Below are 13705 nucleotides of genomic sequence, written 5' to 3' on the forward strand. Positions count from 1 at the left end.
TGTGGAGATTACGCATGACAATGACGACAAACGCAGAAAGCTTTGCTTACATCTATCCGCACATACATAGTATTCGCATAATTTTTTCACTCATTGAATACAGTGCATTCTTCGGTGTCATTCTTCGACAGATGTTACCGATTTTCGCGCAATGAGGATTGGAACAAATTGTCTCACCTTGCGGCTGTCACCTTCCTCCTACTGCCAACATTCCTTCCCCTCCGTAGTTGCTTAGCTTTTATTGGGTTCGGCTGCTAATCACGAGGTCTCGAGATCGAATGCCAACCACGGCAGCGGTATTTAAATGGGTGTGAAATGCGAAAACCCGCGTACTTAGGGTTAGGCACACGTTAAAAAATCCCAAGTGGTCTAAATTATTCTCGAATCGTCCACTACGGCGTGCCTCCTAATGAAATCGTGGTTTTGGCAAGTAAACGAGGGTTGCAATGTGGGCTTGTTGTAATGCATCTTCAAAGGGAGTATGGTAGCGCGATTCAAAGACAGGACAAGAGAAGACACAAAAGGACACACACAGCGCTGTGTGTGTCCCTTTGTGTCTTCTCTTGTCCCGTCTTCGAATCGCGCTACCATACTCCCTTTGAATTTGGCAAGTAAAACCTCACAATGTGTTATGTAACAATCGTTAAGGATGTCCTGGGCAGTCGCACAACATTTGAATACAATTAAGCGTCAGGAGTTGTGCGCGAGGTCTTTGAGTATGTGGATAGCCTTTATGGCGTTCGATAGCTGCTAGTCTACATTGCGGCTATATAATACGGCAACATGGTAGAGAATGTGGAGAACACACAAATCCCGCATATATTACTGCACAATAATTTTAAATATCGTTCTTGCTTCACGCACGTGGATAACCGCCATAGGAGACTACTTTGGAAACTAACCGCAAGTACTGTATATGTCGTACCCAATGGTGTACCTGGCCTGGTAGCCGGTAAATGGAGACGTAATATTGCGAACAGCTTCGCCTATAGCATGCTAATGGACGACGACACAAACTGAAGTGACTAGTGCAAGAGTGGACAGGGAACACTAAAGACGCTACAAGGACAAGCGCCCAGCTGGATGTTTGCGCTTATCCTTGTCGCCTCTAGTGTGCCGTGTCCACTCTTGCGCTAGTCACTTTAACATGGAATACCAACTAGCCCTGTCTCACACCCTGCGACGACACAGAGACAGTTTGCTCAACCCTTGTATCGTGACTTTTGTGTTAAGGTGAAAAACCAACTTATCCATGTATATGTATTTATGCTTAAGCACATCTAGATTTGCAGCTGCGGCGGTGGCCCATGAGTGCGCATTGCAATGTCGCTAGTGAAATAATTGTGTGAACCTTAACGAATTCGATATTGGAAAATCAAAATCCGTCCACGACGGCATCTCTAGTAGACGCTGTGCGATGTTCGGACGTTAACAATGTGTGCCGACTGAAGAAAGGCTGCCCTGAAGTACTTCTGACGATTAGGCTAGCTTCTTTACTCCGTAGAATGAAAAAAAAGAAAAAGAAAAGGAAAAGGAAAAAAGAAAAAAAAAAGAACCGCATCAAAAGCCCAGAACCAACCATTGTTCGTCGCGACTAAACGCTCTTAGGATGACGAGTAATTTCTAGGCGACGAGCGAATACGCTTGATCAAGACCACTGATAACACCGGCGGGACAAGCATTGTGGCGAAGTTCAATGCGCAGGGATAGCTTTTATTTTTTTATTTTTTTGGTTGACGTCATCACGTGTCACCGCGGTAAGTTTGAAAAGTTTAAGGTTAGTACGCCACGTGGTGGCACTCACGTGAACTAAACCCTCATGTCCAGAAAAGCTGGATACGTACACGCAAAATGCCTCGAGCAGGCAGTCCCACGGCAGTTTCGCGTGCAAGAGCGGGCTTCTTTCACGCTCAGAAAAACTGTTATGAAGCACGCATTGGGCAACAGAAAGCTGTAACGGGAGCATTTAATGTCGCTCTACAATTTTCTCAGTGACATTTCTTATCCAACTATATGTTTGAGAAGTTGATCAATAATTTAAGACTAATTAGCTTATTACGAAGAATGACAAAAATAACTTGAGTATCTCCAAGCGACGGTAAACAACATTACTTTCGTTCTCTACAGCTACGTGGTATTCGCTTAATTGTAAACTCTTGCTAAGGTTAACTGGGACACCCTGTAGAAAGCGGAGTTGACCCTCAGCTAAAGCTTCTTCAACAGTGTTGACTACAATATAGAAGTCAGAATCTCAAACTAGAGCGCCCAACTGTAGAAAAACAGAAAACGTTTTGTTGCTAAACAGGAAGAAAAAGAAGCCGACCAGTGCGGATGTGGAATTTTCGGCTCCCGCTTCTGTACATGTTTTCGGACTGATTTTTGTTATTGCAACAACGAAATGTGCACTATTCGACGCAGTTTCTTCTAAGGAACACGCCGATGTCCGATTTTTGCTGGTCAGTGAACTGTTTTTCAATTTTCGAGACTTTTTAGTTCGGACGGGAAGAAATCACAGCTGCAAAGCCAGCAGCAACAGCTGGATTATGCGATTCCAACGTGGCAAGCGCCCCCAGACAGGGACGTTCGACAACGCCGACGCGACGACTGCGCAGCCAATCGAGAGGCCGCTCCCGCTCCCAAGTGCGCATTCAAGAGGGACCGACCTGAGCGGACCGGGCCAAGCCAAAGCCAAAGCCGAAACCACAATCAAAGGTAACGCAGGTAGCATTGCCAAAGCATAACAAGGAAAACTCTAGAATAGTTCAGCTAGAGGAAGAAAACACGCGCCTCAAGGCGGAGATTCAGCAAATTATGGCGGATTTCGAATCGTTTCGGAAACGAGGTTCCACTCCCAAGCTAGTCGAACAACAGCAGCAGCAGGTGCCGCAAAGTACTCCAACCCCGCAATGGGAGCAGTCGGTTCGCTCGGTCAAACGCAGGGCCCCTCCCCTAACGGAGGAGGGTACCCTGGCGGAACCCGAGTCCAGTAGCATCCTATTGGGAATTCAGCAGTCGATTAGCTCTTTGCAGCTAATGGTCCAGCAACTAGCGGAAAGGATGGTAGCGCTCGCGGCAAGAGTCACGCATATCGAAGCACACATGACGCCTGCAGTCGCTAAACAGATCCAATGTATCAATAATGGCGAACAACGAGAGAGCTGGTCGTGTGGCAGTGGAATTGCGTGAACTTAAAAAAGCGCAAGGCTCCGCTGCTACAGTTCGTTGCCTAACAGGCGGACAAACCGCATGTCATAACATTACAAGAAACTTTGGGTAGAGAGGCGACCTTGCCCGGCTACCGGTTCGCCTTGTAGAAATTTGAACTGGGTAAGCCCGGAGTGGCGACCCCCGTCCCGAACAAATGCTCTTTCCAGGAACAAGATTTAAAATTAGGCAACGCGAAAGCGGTGGTAACCGCGATCGAAATCATACCGAACGCTTTGCTGAAAAACAGCGTATTCGCAGTGAACGTGTACAGCGCGCCCTCTGACCACAGACAGTCGTTCGCATCGATAACGAAGGCGACCTCAATGGCCACGGGGGCCCCGCTAACAGTGGCGGGACATTTTAACGCGCCTCACAAAGCCTGGGGTTACGCAAAGCCAATGGGTAAGGGAGAGCGGCTATTGGAGGCAGTCACTAAGTGTTCGCTAGAGCTGGGGACAGACCCCCGCTATCCGACTCGACTATACGCACGTCGGTAGCGCGGGACATGGCGCCCGACCTGACCTTCGTCAAAAACGTGCGAGGGACCGAGTGGCGCAACCTGCACGAGTACCTCGGCAGCGACCACTACGTGCTGGTGGTGACGATCCCCAACAGGGCGGCACCACCGAGAGAATTTAAGGCCACCGACTGGGCCGCCTTCCGCAAAATAAGGAAGGAAGACACAAGCGAATGCGCGGACCTATACAGCCTCTTTAGAAGGCTCAAAGAGGGCGTTAGCACCGCGACGAGGGTCGTCCAGGTGAACTGAACGGGGCAAGGATGGACGCGAGATTGGCGCACTTATTAGAGGCAAAAAATTCCATCAGGGCCAGGTGGAAAACGCAAAGACAAAAGAAAGTAGCGGCACTGAACCGGGAAATCGAAGCGTACTCGATCGAGCTTTCCATGAAACAGTGGAATGAGGTGTGTGCGTTGGTAGACGGACAAATGAGAGCCGGAGGCAAATGGAATCTCCTAAAGAAACTTTTAGACTACAGGCAATCCAAAGGCAATCAGAAAGTGGCAATAGATAGGATTTTACGAAAGCAAGAGGAGCAGGGCAATACGGACAGCGCTCTCCTAAAGAAGCTGGCGGAGACGTATCTGCCGCTGGGCCCATCGGGCGACGGCGACTATCCACAATACGCCGGCGCAGAGGTCGAAGAACTCGACGCGCCCTTCACGGAATCGGAAATATGGGATGCCTTAAAGGACCTCAACGGACGCTCGGCGACGGGCCCGGACGGGGTCTCGAACAAAGTGTTGAGAAGCCTAGATGGAAAGTCGGTCGAGAAGCTCACCGAAGAAATCAACAGAGTGTGGAAAACTTGACGTGTACCAGAGGTCTAGAAAGAGGCCTCGGTCATACTAATACTGAAACCCCATAAACAACTTGCGGCGGAGAACATGCGGCTGATATCGCTAACCTCGTGCGTGGGCAAAACGGCGGGATATGCCATACATAACCACGCATGGCCGTACATATAGAGAGGGGGCCTGTTCCCACAAACATGGTGGGCTTCAGACCGGGCCTCTCTACACAGGACATAATTTTACTACTCAAGAAGCGCATAATCGACGGCATGACCAGAGACACCAGGGGCATACTGGCCCTGGACCTAACGAAAGCGTTCGATACGGTCAAACACAGATTTTTAATGGAAACAATCTCGGTGATGTGCCTCGGCCGGAAATTCCACTCTTACATAGGATCCTTCCTCAGAGAAAGGAAGGCCACGATCAAAATAGGACAGGCCACGTCCGATTGGCACACCCTCGGCGGGAGGGGCACCAACGCAAGGGGCGGTGCTCTCCCCACCATTATTCAATCTAGCAATGAAAGGGCTCTTGGACCGGCTGACGAGAGTGACCAACGTCAATCACGCCCTCTACGCAGATGACATTACGGTGTGGTGCCCGGCAGGGTCCGACGCAGAAGTCAAGCGGGCTCTTCAAGAGGCGCTGGACACAACGAAAGAGTACCTGAAGGAAACGGGACTCCGCCTGTCACCCAGCAAATAGGAACTGTTGCTGTACAGGCCCTCAAAAGAAGGCATGACGAATTTGACGCCGATCGATCAAATACCGATCAAATTACACATGAGCGACGGCCAGCTGATCACCAGAGTGGACACTATAAGAATCCTGGGGCTGCTAATTGAGGCTAAAGGCGGCAACACGCAAACGGTCATGGAACTCACGTCCAAAACGGAGAATATGCTCCGGCTGATCCTCAGGGTGACGAACCGCAAGGGAGGGCTCAGCGAGAGCAATCTAATCAGACTTTACCACGCCTTCCTCATGAGTCACGTAAAAACGTAGACTGGGTGCTAAAATGGACCAAGAGAGACGCGGCCAAGATAGAGACACTGATGCGCAAGAGCATCAAAAGGGTGCTAGGTCTTCCGATCACTACAAGCATGGAGCGGCTCGGTCAGTTAGGGGTCCACAATCCGCTAGCAGAAATCATCAGAGCACAGACCAAGGCACAGGTCGTGCGGCTGTCGATCACCAGGTCAGGCTGACGCATCCTACAAGTAGCAGGGATAAATGCAGAGGCAGAGTGCAACGCACGCAAGGTCGCGCTCAGTGCGGCGGTCAGGGGCACTTTCAAGGTAGAACTGCTTCCGAGAAATGGCCACCCGCAATTCAACGAGGGGCGCCGAAAGGCGAGGGCCCGAGCACTGCTGAAATCTACCGCCAACTGCCCGGGACTGGCGGCACTTGTAGACGCGGCCTAGTGTGGGCGCAGCGACTGGTACGAGGCCGTCTCGATACGCTGGCATGGGACGATCATTAACGCGGCATCGGTTAAGGAGGTAACGTCCGAAGTAGCCGAACAGGGGACAATAGCCCTGGAAATGAGGGACCCCGTACCTCCTTACGTGCACACAAATTCGCGATCGGCGGCAAGAGCATTCACCTAGGGCTCGATATCGCGAGAAGCGGCGGCAGTCCTCGGCGACGAGGGAGCCGCGGGTCATCACATCGTCAAATGGTTTCCGGCCCACATGGGGGCCGACGTGCACCCCGACATTCCCAACGCCAACGAGCTGGCGCACGGCCGCGCGCGAGAACTCACGCACCGCGGCGATCGTGGCGAGCGAAGTGGCGGGGAGGGAGGGGAGCACCGAGACCCGCTGCTGTCCTTCAACGAAATAACAACGCACTATGAGCTGTCGAAGAGGACCTTTCGCTCCCTCACGCTAAACTCAATAGACAACAGTCATCGATATTTAGAGTCCTTCAGGCGGGGTCGTTCCCCTCGAGAGGCAGCCTGAGCCTTTATTCGCCAGAAGTAGAGCCGCAATGTCCGGATTGTGGTGAATCGTACTGCTCGCTAGCGCACATGCTGTGGCAATGCTCCGCGTTGAGCGGCACCATGTTCATTAAAGAAGAATGCTGGGTGGACGCCTTGCGAAGCAACCACCACCAGACCCAGCTCCGGGCCGTCCAGAGGGCCCACGAAAGGGCGGAGGCTCACGGACTTCCCGTCCCAACGTGGGTGCGACCTGCGACCCCTGCCGACCACTAAACCAAGAGTGGGTGGGGAGGGGTTCCTCAGGACTCAATAAGGTTATTTCCTACTACTCATTTTGTTGCTAAACCAACTTCACAGCAACTTCACAACATGCTTCTATGACCAGTATCTGTGCAATCTCCCGGCACGACAGAGGCCTGGATCTCGTGTCCCAAATGAAATATTTGCTGCATCGCGACAATGCCCAGAAAGCAGACATAGTACTATATGCCCTAGAAGCACGAAAACTTTGTATCACAGGCATCCGCTATACCCCTAGCTTAGGCTTAAAACTTCCTTCGGCATTCAACTTAATATGCGAAAAGCAAAGAGACGTAGCGCAGCATCTCAGTGATCTTCTCATGCCCGAGGATCCACATCTGCGAAAGCACAGTTGTTCCTTGTTGACTTGAGCAAAAAATTGACAGACGAAAACGATGCTCCCTAATGCCAAATTTGAGCGCGGCTCTATACATGTTTTCATATCGCGGTATATTGGCTGGTGCTGACTATCTCTCATGTGGCGCATTGCCAAAGGAGCGAAGTGTGGCGCGACTGCCTCGCTAATCGGGAGACGACGAGTGGCAGCGCGTGAGCACGATTCACAGTACCCGTCGCCGACAGACCTCTGTTCATGCAGCGCTTTGTTTCCATACATGGCGGCGGTGGTCGCGCGCGCCGCATGACATCGGTGAACAGACGACGGTGCGCTACTCTGGCGCCCTCTCGTAGGGGTCGTCGCCGTAAAGCCCGACTTTCGTGGCGCTACGCTATTCTTCTCACGCTTTTGCCATACCCCCCTCCTCCGCTTTTCTCCTCGTGTCTTTCATTTCCAGCAGCGCTCCGCGCTCTCTCTTTCTTCCTTCGCTGTGCTCGTTTGCTCGGTTGCGCCGAGGGACGCCTATCCTAAACGCAGGAACGCGCGCTTAAGAGCTGCACTCGAAAAAGTTTACATGTGCTACCGTGAGCAATATGAGCGGGAACACGCGAAGGCGTGGCAAATAGCCTCGAAACCGAGCTAGCGCGATACGCCGACGGCACTATTACACTGGATCGTAACTATTACACTGGTCCGTGTTGATGAAATGGCATGGATTTCCATGGTCAGCATGAAATAAGTAAGCACCACAACACCGGCGTCACTTTCAAGCAACCTGAATCACCGATTGACCTTTATCGCGCTTACCTAGCGTGTCCACGCAGCATAACACTGGCGAAGTCACTCAGGCCTATTTCATGCTACTGACCGCTCAAACTAGAACGAAATGTCACGATAGTCAGCCATGCGTTAATTTGGCAATCACCTTGACGACGTTCGCTGGCTGGAATTTTTTACAGCATAACATTGCCGCTCGGTGGTGCGAAAGCAGGGTATCAGGTATAGCTGACTATCTGTTTTCAACGCTTGTTTATTTTTGACGAAATATTACTTAGTGCATGACCACAGTTTTCGAGGTCCCTTTAGTATGAAGTATCCTGCCCCTCCGAAATATCATAGTGTTTAGAGAGAATTACTGTTAGCGTTTACAACTTTTAGTGCGACAGCCGTTGAGTGCTTCAGACTGAACTGGAATTGCGTGTCTGTACGTCCATTCTGTTAGGCTGACCACGACTGCTGTGGTAACCGACGTGTCTTTGACGTCATCTGAATATTTTTATCCTCAGCTTCAGAGTCACCACAGAGATATGAACAGGAAAGTTTTACCCAACAGCCGTCACAGGGGTTTCAGCCCATGCCACCGCAGTAACGTCCACTTGTGAATTGGGTACGCTAGTCGCTCATATACTACGCCACAAGACCGCTCTGCAATTATTACGCGTTTTCGTGTTATATACACAATAACTCTGGTCTTTGCGTGCATTTTAGAAGACAGAAAAAGCAGCCCTGATGTTATAAGAAATTCTGTGCGAGGATCAGAATATGTGCATCACATAGAAACTTGTCCTGACAAGAAGGCGGTACGTTGGCGTGCCATTCAGTTAATTCATGCTCGCGAAAAAAGTCAGTGGCACAGAAGAGAGGTGCATAAAAATTGACAGTTATTTAAGTGTTCTCAAATTATTGGGTACGTCCAGTATACGTGATGTCATAAAGTGTCACGTGCCTTTAACAAGTCTATGTTTATCCCCCGTGCTATAATTTGTGCCTAACTTATTGTACCTTAATCTACCTAATTATACATTCGCAACCTTAATTCACCCTGATCTAATTTGTAGCTACCTTAACCGACTTTATTCAACCTAATACACTTAATTCACTTTCAGTCACCTTACTTCCCCTAATTCCTTTTACATGACTCTAGTTCAGTTTGTTTCACATAAATTACCCATAATTTCTGCCAATTAACGCAGTTATAACATTTACTATCTTATGTACCCACCCATGTTACAATCCCACCAGGCATTGACAGTATCTTGAAATAAAATAAATAAGTGTGTTCTAATGACGCCATAGAAGGCACTGATGACGTCACTGATGGAGATGATTTTTGGTACCATCGCTTGATTGCGCCAGATTTTCTGCCTCATGGGACATATAGTGCTTTCGCATGAATAATGATGATCAATCTCAAACATGGCACCTACTTAAAAGATTATGCGCCCAGAATCAGCCGGTTTGTGCAAAACGAAAAAAAAGCATGGACAGTGCTTTTAACAACATGAGTCGCAATGATTAGACCACATTGTTTTCTGCTTAAAAACTCACAGGACTCACCGCCGCGAAGTGACCGATATAGCCGCACTGCAAATGTACTGGAAAACATGAGACTGCATGGCTAAAATCTCCTTTGTGCCATAACGACAAGTAGCTCATGAGAAAATTATGATTTAATAATTTTGGTACATATTTCACTTCGTCAAATAATTTTGGAGAAAGAAAAACGATATGCTAGGGCCCTACCTATCTTTCACCTATACCAGGAACCCTGTAACCACTGCATTCTTACCAATTCTGCCGTCATGGGTGAGTGCAATTATGTGAGAAAACAGCATGCAAGCAACAAGAAGTTAGTGGTATTCAGTGTGGGAAAATGTTGTCGTAGTAAGAGAGTGCAGTGCCGAATAAATTGCTGAATGGTATTCTTTTCAATACTTACTACAAGTGAAATAAAAATTGCTTGTTCGCGAACCAAGAACCCCTAACACAGGATTCTTGCTTCTAAGAGATTGCTTTCTTCACGACACCATATATATGTTACACAGAAACATCTTAGCTAATATTTACTTTCGCGATCATAGGTGCAGAGTTTTAATAGAATTTCTTGCTATCTTATACTCATAGGGCATACATTCATCAAACTTACCCCTATTCGAAAACCCAAGAGGGCCTCAGATACGTATGCACCTCCACTACAAAAGGAATGCTGTAGCACACAGTTCTTTATCCTATATAATTTAATGTTTGGAATTTACGATGTGCTTCATTACTAATGGCATTTATTTCTTTCCAGGTCAGGTAGAGTGGCAGGTGCGCCAACAACGCACATGTGCTGGCCTGGAAGCTTAACTTTATCGCCTTTCAAGAGGCCGTGACATCACATCATGTCTGTCTAAACAGAGCGCAATGGTATGTTATTTATTTATTTATTTATTTATTTATTTATTTATTTATTTATTTATTTATTACAAATACCTACAGCGCCCGAGTTGGGCATTATCGTAGGGGGGTTAATTACAAACCTAAAAGTCAACTTCGCGAACAACGGCATCATATCATCTGTGGTATTAGAAATACAATAATCGTAATTAGTAAAGAAAGACAACGCATCCAGTACTAACAACATCCGATTATAATATTTGTTACACAATACATAAAATGGCACACTGGAAATATTGTTTGAAACAGATTCACATAAAGTTCTCTATAGCAGATGAGAAATTGGGTGCAGACACTATCTCATCCGGGAGCAAATTCCACTCTGCAATTGTTCGCGGAAAGAATGAAAACTTAAATACATTAATACGACTTTGGTAGGCCCTTATTCTCTTGGAATTGTCGCGTCTTTTAGATTGATAATGAGGTGGTTTTAAATATATGTTCTTATCGATTCCTGTGTTACCGCTGTTAATGTTGTGTAAAAGCTTTAACCTCATTATATTTCTGCGTGTGGACAGCAACTTCCATTCTAGATTTTCCCTGACTTGCGAACCTCTAATTGTGTAGTCGTAGATGCCCGTGACGAATCTTGCAGCCCTTTTCTGAACACGCTCTAACTTATCTTCAAGAACTTTTGTGAAGGGGTCCCATGCTGCGCAAGCGTATTCTAACACCGGCCTAATATTTGTAAGATATAAAGCTTCCTTCAATGGTTTTGGCGCATACTTGAAGTTTCAGTGGAAAAGGTGCAAAAGGCGGCACGCTTCAGCGCTTGTTGTGTCAATGTGGGATGTCCAGTCTAATCCCGCAGTTAACGTGACGCCCAGGTATTTGACTTGGTCCACGCATTGTACTAAAACATTATTTATTGAGTATGAACTGGGCACCTTTTTCTTTTTGTTCGTAAATTTAACATGATAACACTTTGCTACGTTCAAATTCATTTTCCCTTTAGCACACCAGGAACAAATTTTTTCGAGATCAAACTGCAACACACTCGTATGTTCGGCACAAGACACAGGATGGTACACAACGCAATCATGAGCATACAGTCTGATATTTGAAATACAGCCTTCGCTTAAGTCATTGATAAATATGAGGAGCAGCAACGGCCCAATGACCGACCCTTGAGGCACACCTGATAAAACATTAGCCGTTCTTGACGTCGCACCGTTCAGAACCACTTTATGCTGCCGTATTTGCAACACGTTTGCATAACAATATTAGAAATGATTGCCGGTGTTCATGTGAATCTTAGAACCTCAAATATTTACCGAAGGATGCACGTGTACACTAATGGGCCCAGCTAGCATTATCTGAAACTATTGATCTAAATGTAGCCGACCAAATATGTGTAACCTAATACGCTATGGAAATAAACAATACAACTTTTACGCAGACATTTTGCAAAGAAGACAAACACAAGCGCCCTACGATCTGCTTAAATTTGCGCCTTTTTCACCTCATGTATCAGGACAAATTCTCCCAAATATCTGTTCTTACGAGTGCTCTAAATAAATTGACACGTCACGAATAAGTGCTTTTTGAGGTTCTTTACGTAGCACAGCGTTTTCAGAGCACTGTTACTATTTCAGTCATTCATCATTATAGAGCGGCATCTTTGACTTCCGTATTATAGGCGCCAGCGCCAACGCCACGCAGCCACGACGTTCCCATGAAGCAAACGATAAAACAAGTCACCACAAGAAAGCAACCTGAACAGAAATCACTGAACAGCGCGACCGGAAACGGACGGTCAACACTTAAACGCGCGGCGCGTGATGCCATGGCAAATGATTACGCGTACTCACCGAGACGGGATCGCCGTATCTGGACGCGTTGAAATCTCGGCAGGGTTTAAACAACGCAAACTCCTCATCCGTGGGCGAGACGGGGTCGGTCAATTTGGGCTCGTAGTATCGCCCAGCCAGGCTCAGCGACAGGGACAGGGGCACAGAGAGGCCGAGACTGTTGACCTCCTCGAGCACAGACATGGCCTCGACCTTCGCGAGCATGCGCAGAACGAGTAGAGATTGGCACATTAGTAGTAGATGCGTACACCAGCGTAGTCAAGCCCATGGCCAAGACTGGCGGCTATCGTTGCCTCTCCTGCGCTTACGCCTGTTTGGATCGGACTGCTGGTACGATCTGTTGGGAACTCGGCGCTGACGCCCGTGGTTGTACCTGGGTCGCAAGCCCCAAGGGTAGCGTTGGCCTGGCGGCCTGGGGTACAACTGGAAGCATCCGAAGGTCCCGGCAAAGCATGAGTCGACTGGTAACAACGAAACAACTTGTTTATTTTAACATCGCAAAGAGTTGGCGGTCAGGTTTGACCGAAGTAGAGAGACGGGAGAGCACTTCACTCAACAGAAGAAATCGGAGCCCTCCTTTTGGCGTCCGGGGGCAGCTGTTTTTATACTCTCGCAGTTGAGGGCAAGAAGGAACCCCTCAAAAGACGAGCACGTGAATGTACAATGGGCTAATGGTGACGCACACTGTCGTAGCGATGCCGTAGCACCATGTCGAGCACGATCTCGTAGCACCCTGTCGAGCACGATCTCGTAGCACCCTGTTGTAGCGCTGCCGGTCGGGCACAATGACTGTAATGAGAGGATGGTCCCTGCTTTGGCATCGCCTGTTTCGGGCACAATGGCTGTAATGAGGGGACGATCCCTGCTTTGGCATCGCCTGTTTCGGGCACAATGACTGGAATGCGAGGGTGATCCTTTGCGGTCGCATCGCCGCAGTCGCGCCTGGAAACACCTGGCGATGAGTGTTGCGGCGACGACGATCGGGCCAAAATGTCTGCCGCCCTGCCGCAGTCGCGCCGGCAAAACCACGTGTCGCAGGCGAAACGCAACAGACCGCCCCGCCGGGGGAAGGAGATCCCGATGGACAGGGGACTGCATCCGCTGGCCGGAGGGATGTCGCTCGATGATGCTCATAACCGAAGTCGGGCGTCCCTCGACGTTTCTTGAGCGCAGCGCACAGAGAAGGCCTCGTTCTCTCGTTCAGGTTCGCACGGGACACTGCAAAGTGACTTCGGGAGAGTTCACATTTTTGTTCTCGTTCCCGGCAAGCGTTAGAACTACGCTGAAACTCAACCGCTCAGTCCGCAAGCACGGCACAACCCTCACTAAGCCCTGCCAGGCTCTTTCCCCTTTTTATACCACTGCCTAGTTCCTTACAGTAGTCTAGCATCACTCAGAACGCGTCCACAAATTGAAAAATTGCACTAGAAAGCATATCATCACTTTGAAACACTAAACAAAAGCAATATGTTAAAAAAAAAATCCTGCCTCAGGAAGAAAAACATCAGTAACCAACAATTTTGAGGCTGATTCCTACGTTAGGGGCTTCGACTTAAGCCATCGGCGTTA

General features: G+C 48.5%; 1 protein-coding gene across 1 annotated transcript in view; it reads right to left on the bottom strand.

Moving 5' to 3' along the window:
- Positions 1-13705, bottom strand: part of LOC142563375 (uncharacterized) — a 74874-nt gene that overhangs the window by 23804 nt on the left and 37365 nt on the right. Inside the window, exon 5 of the mRNA XM_075673935.1 lies at positions 12137-12328. Within this exon, the coding sequence (XP_075530050.1) occupies positions 12137-12328 (192 nt within the window). The remainder of the gene's footprint in view (positions 1-12136; positions 12329-13705) is intronic.

Source organism: Dermacentor variabilis, chromosome 11, assembly GCF_050947875.1.
Source record: "Dermacentor variabilis isolate Ectoservices chromosome 11, ASM5094787v1, whole genome shotgun sequence".
Taxonomy (NCBI): Eukaryota; Metazoa; Arthropoda; class Arachnida; order Ixodida; family Ixodidae; genus Dermacentor; species Dermacentor variabilis.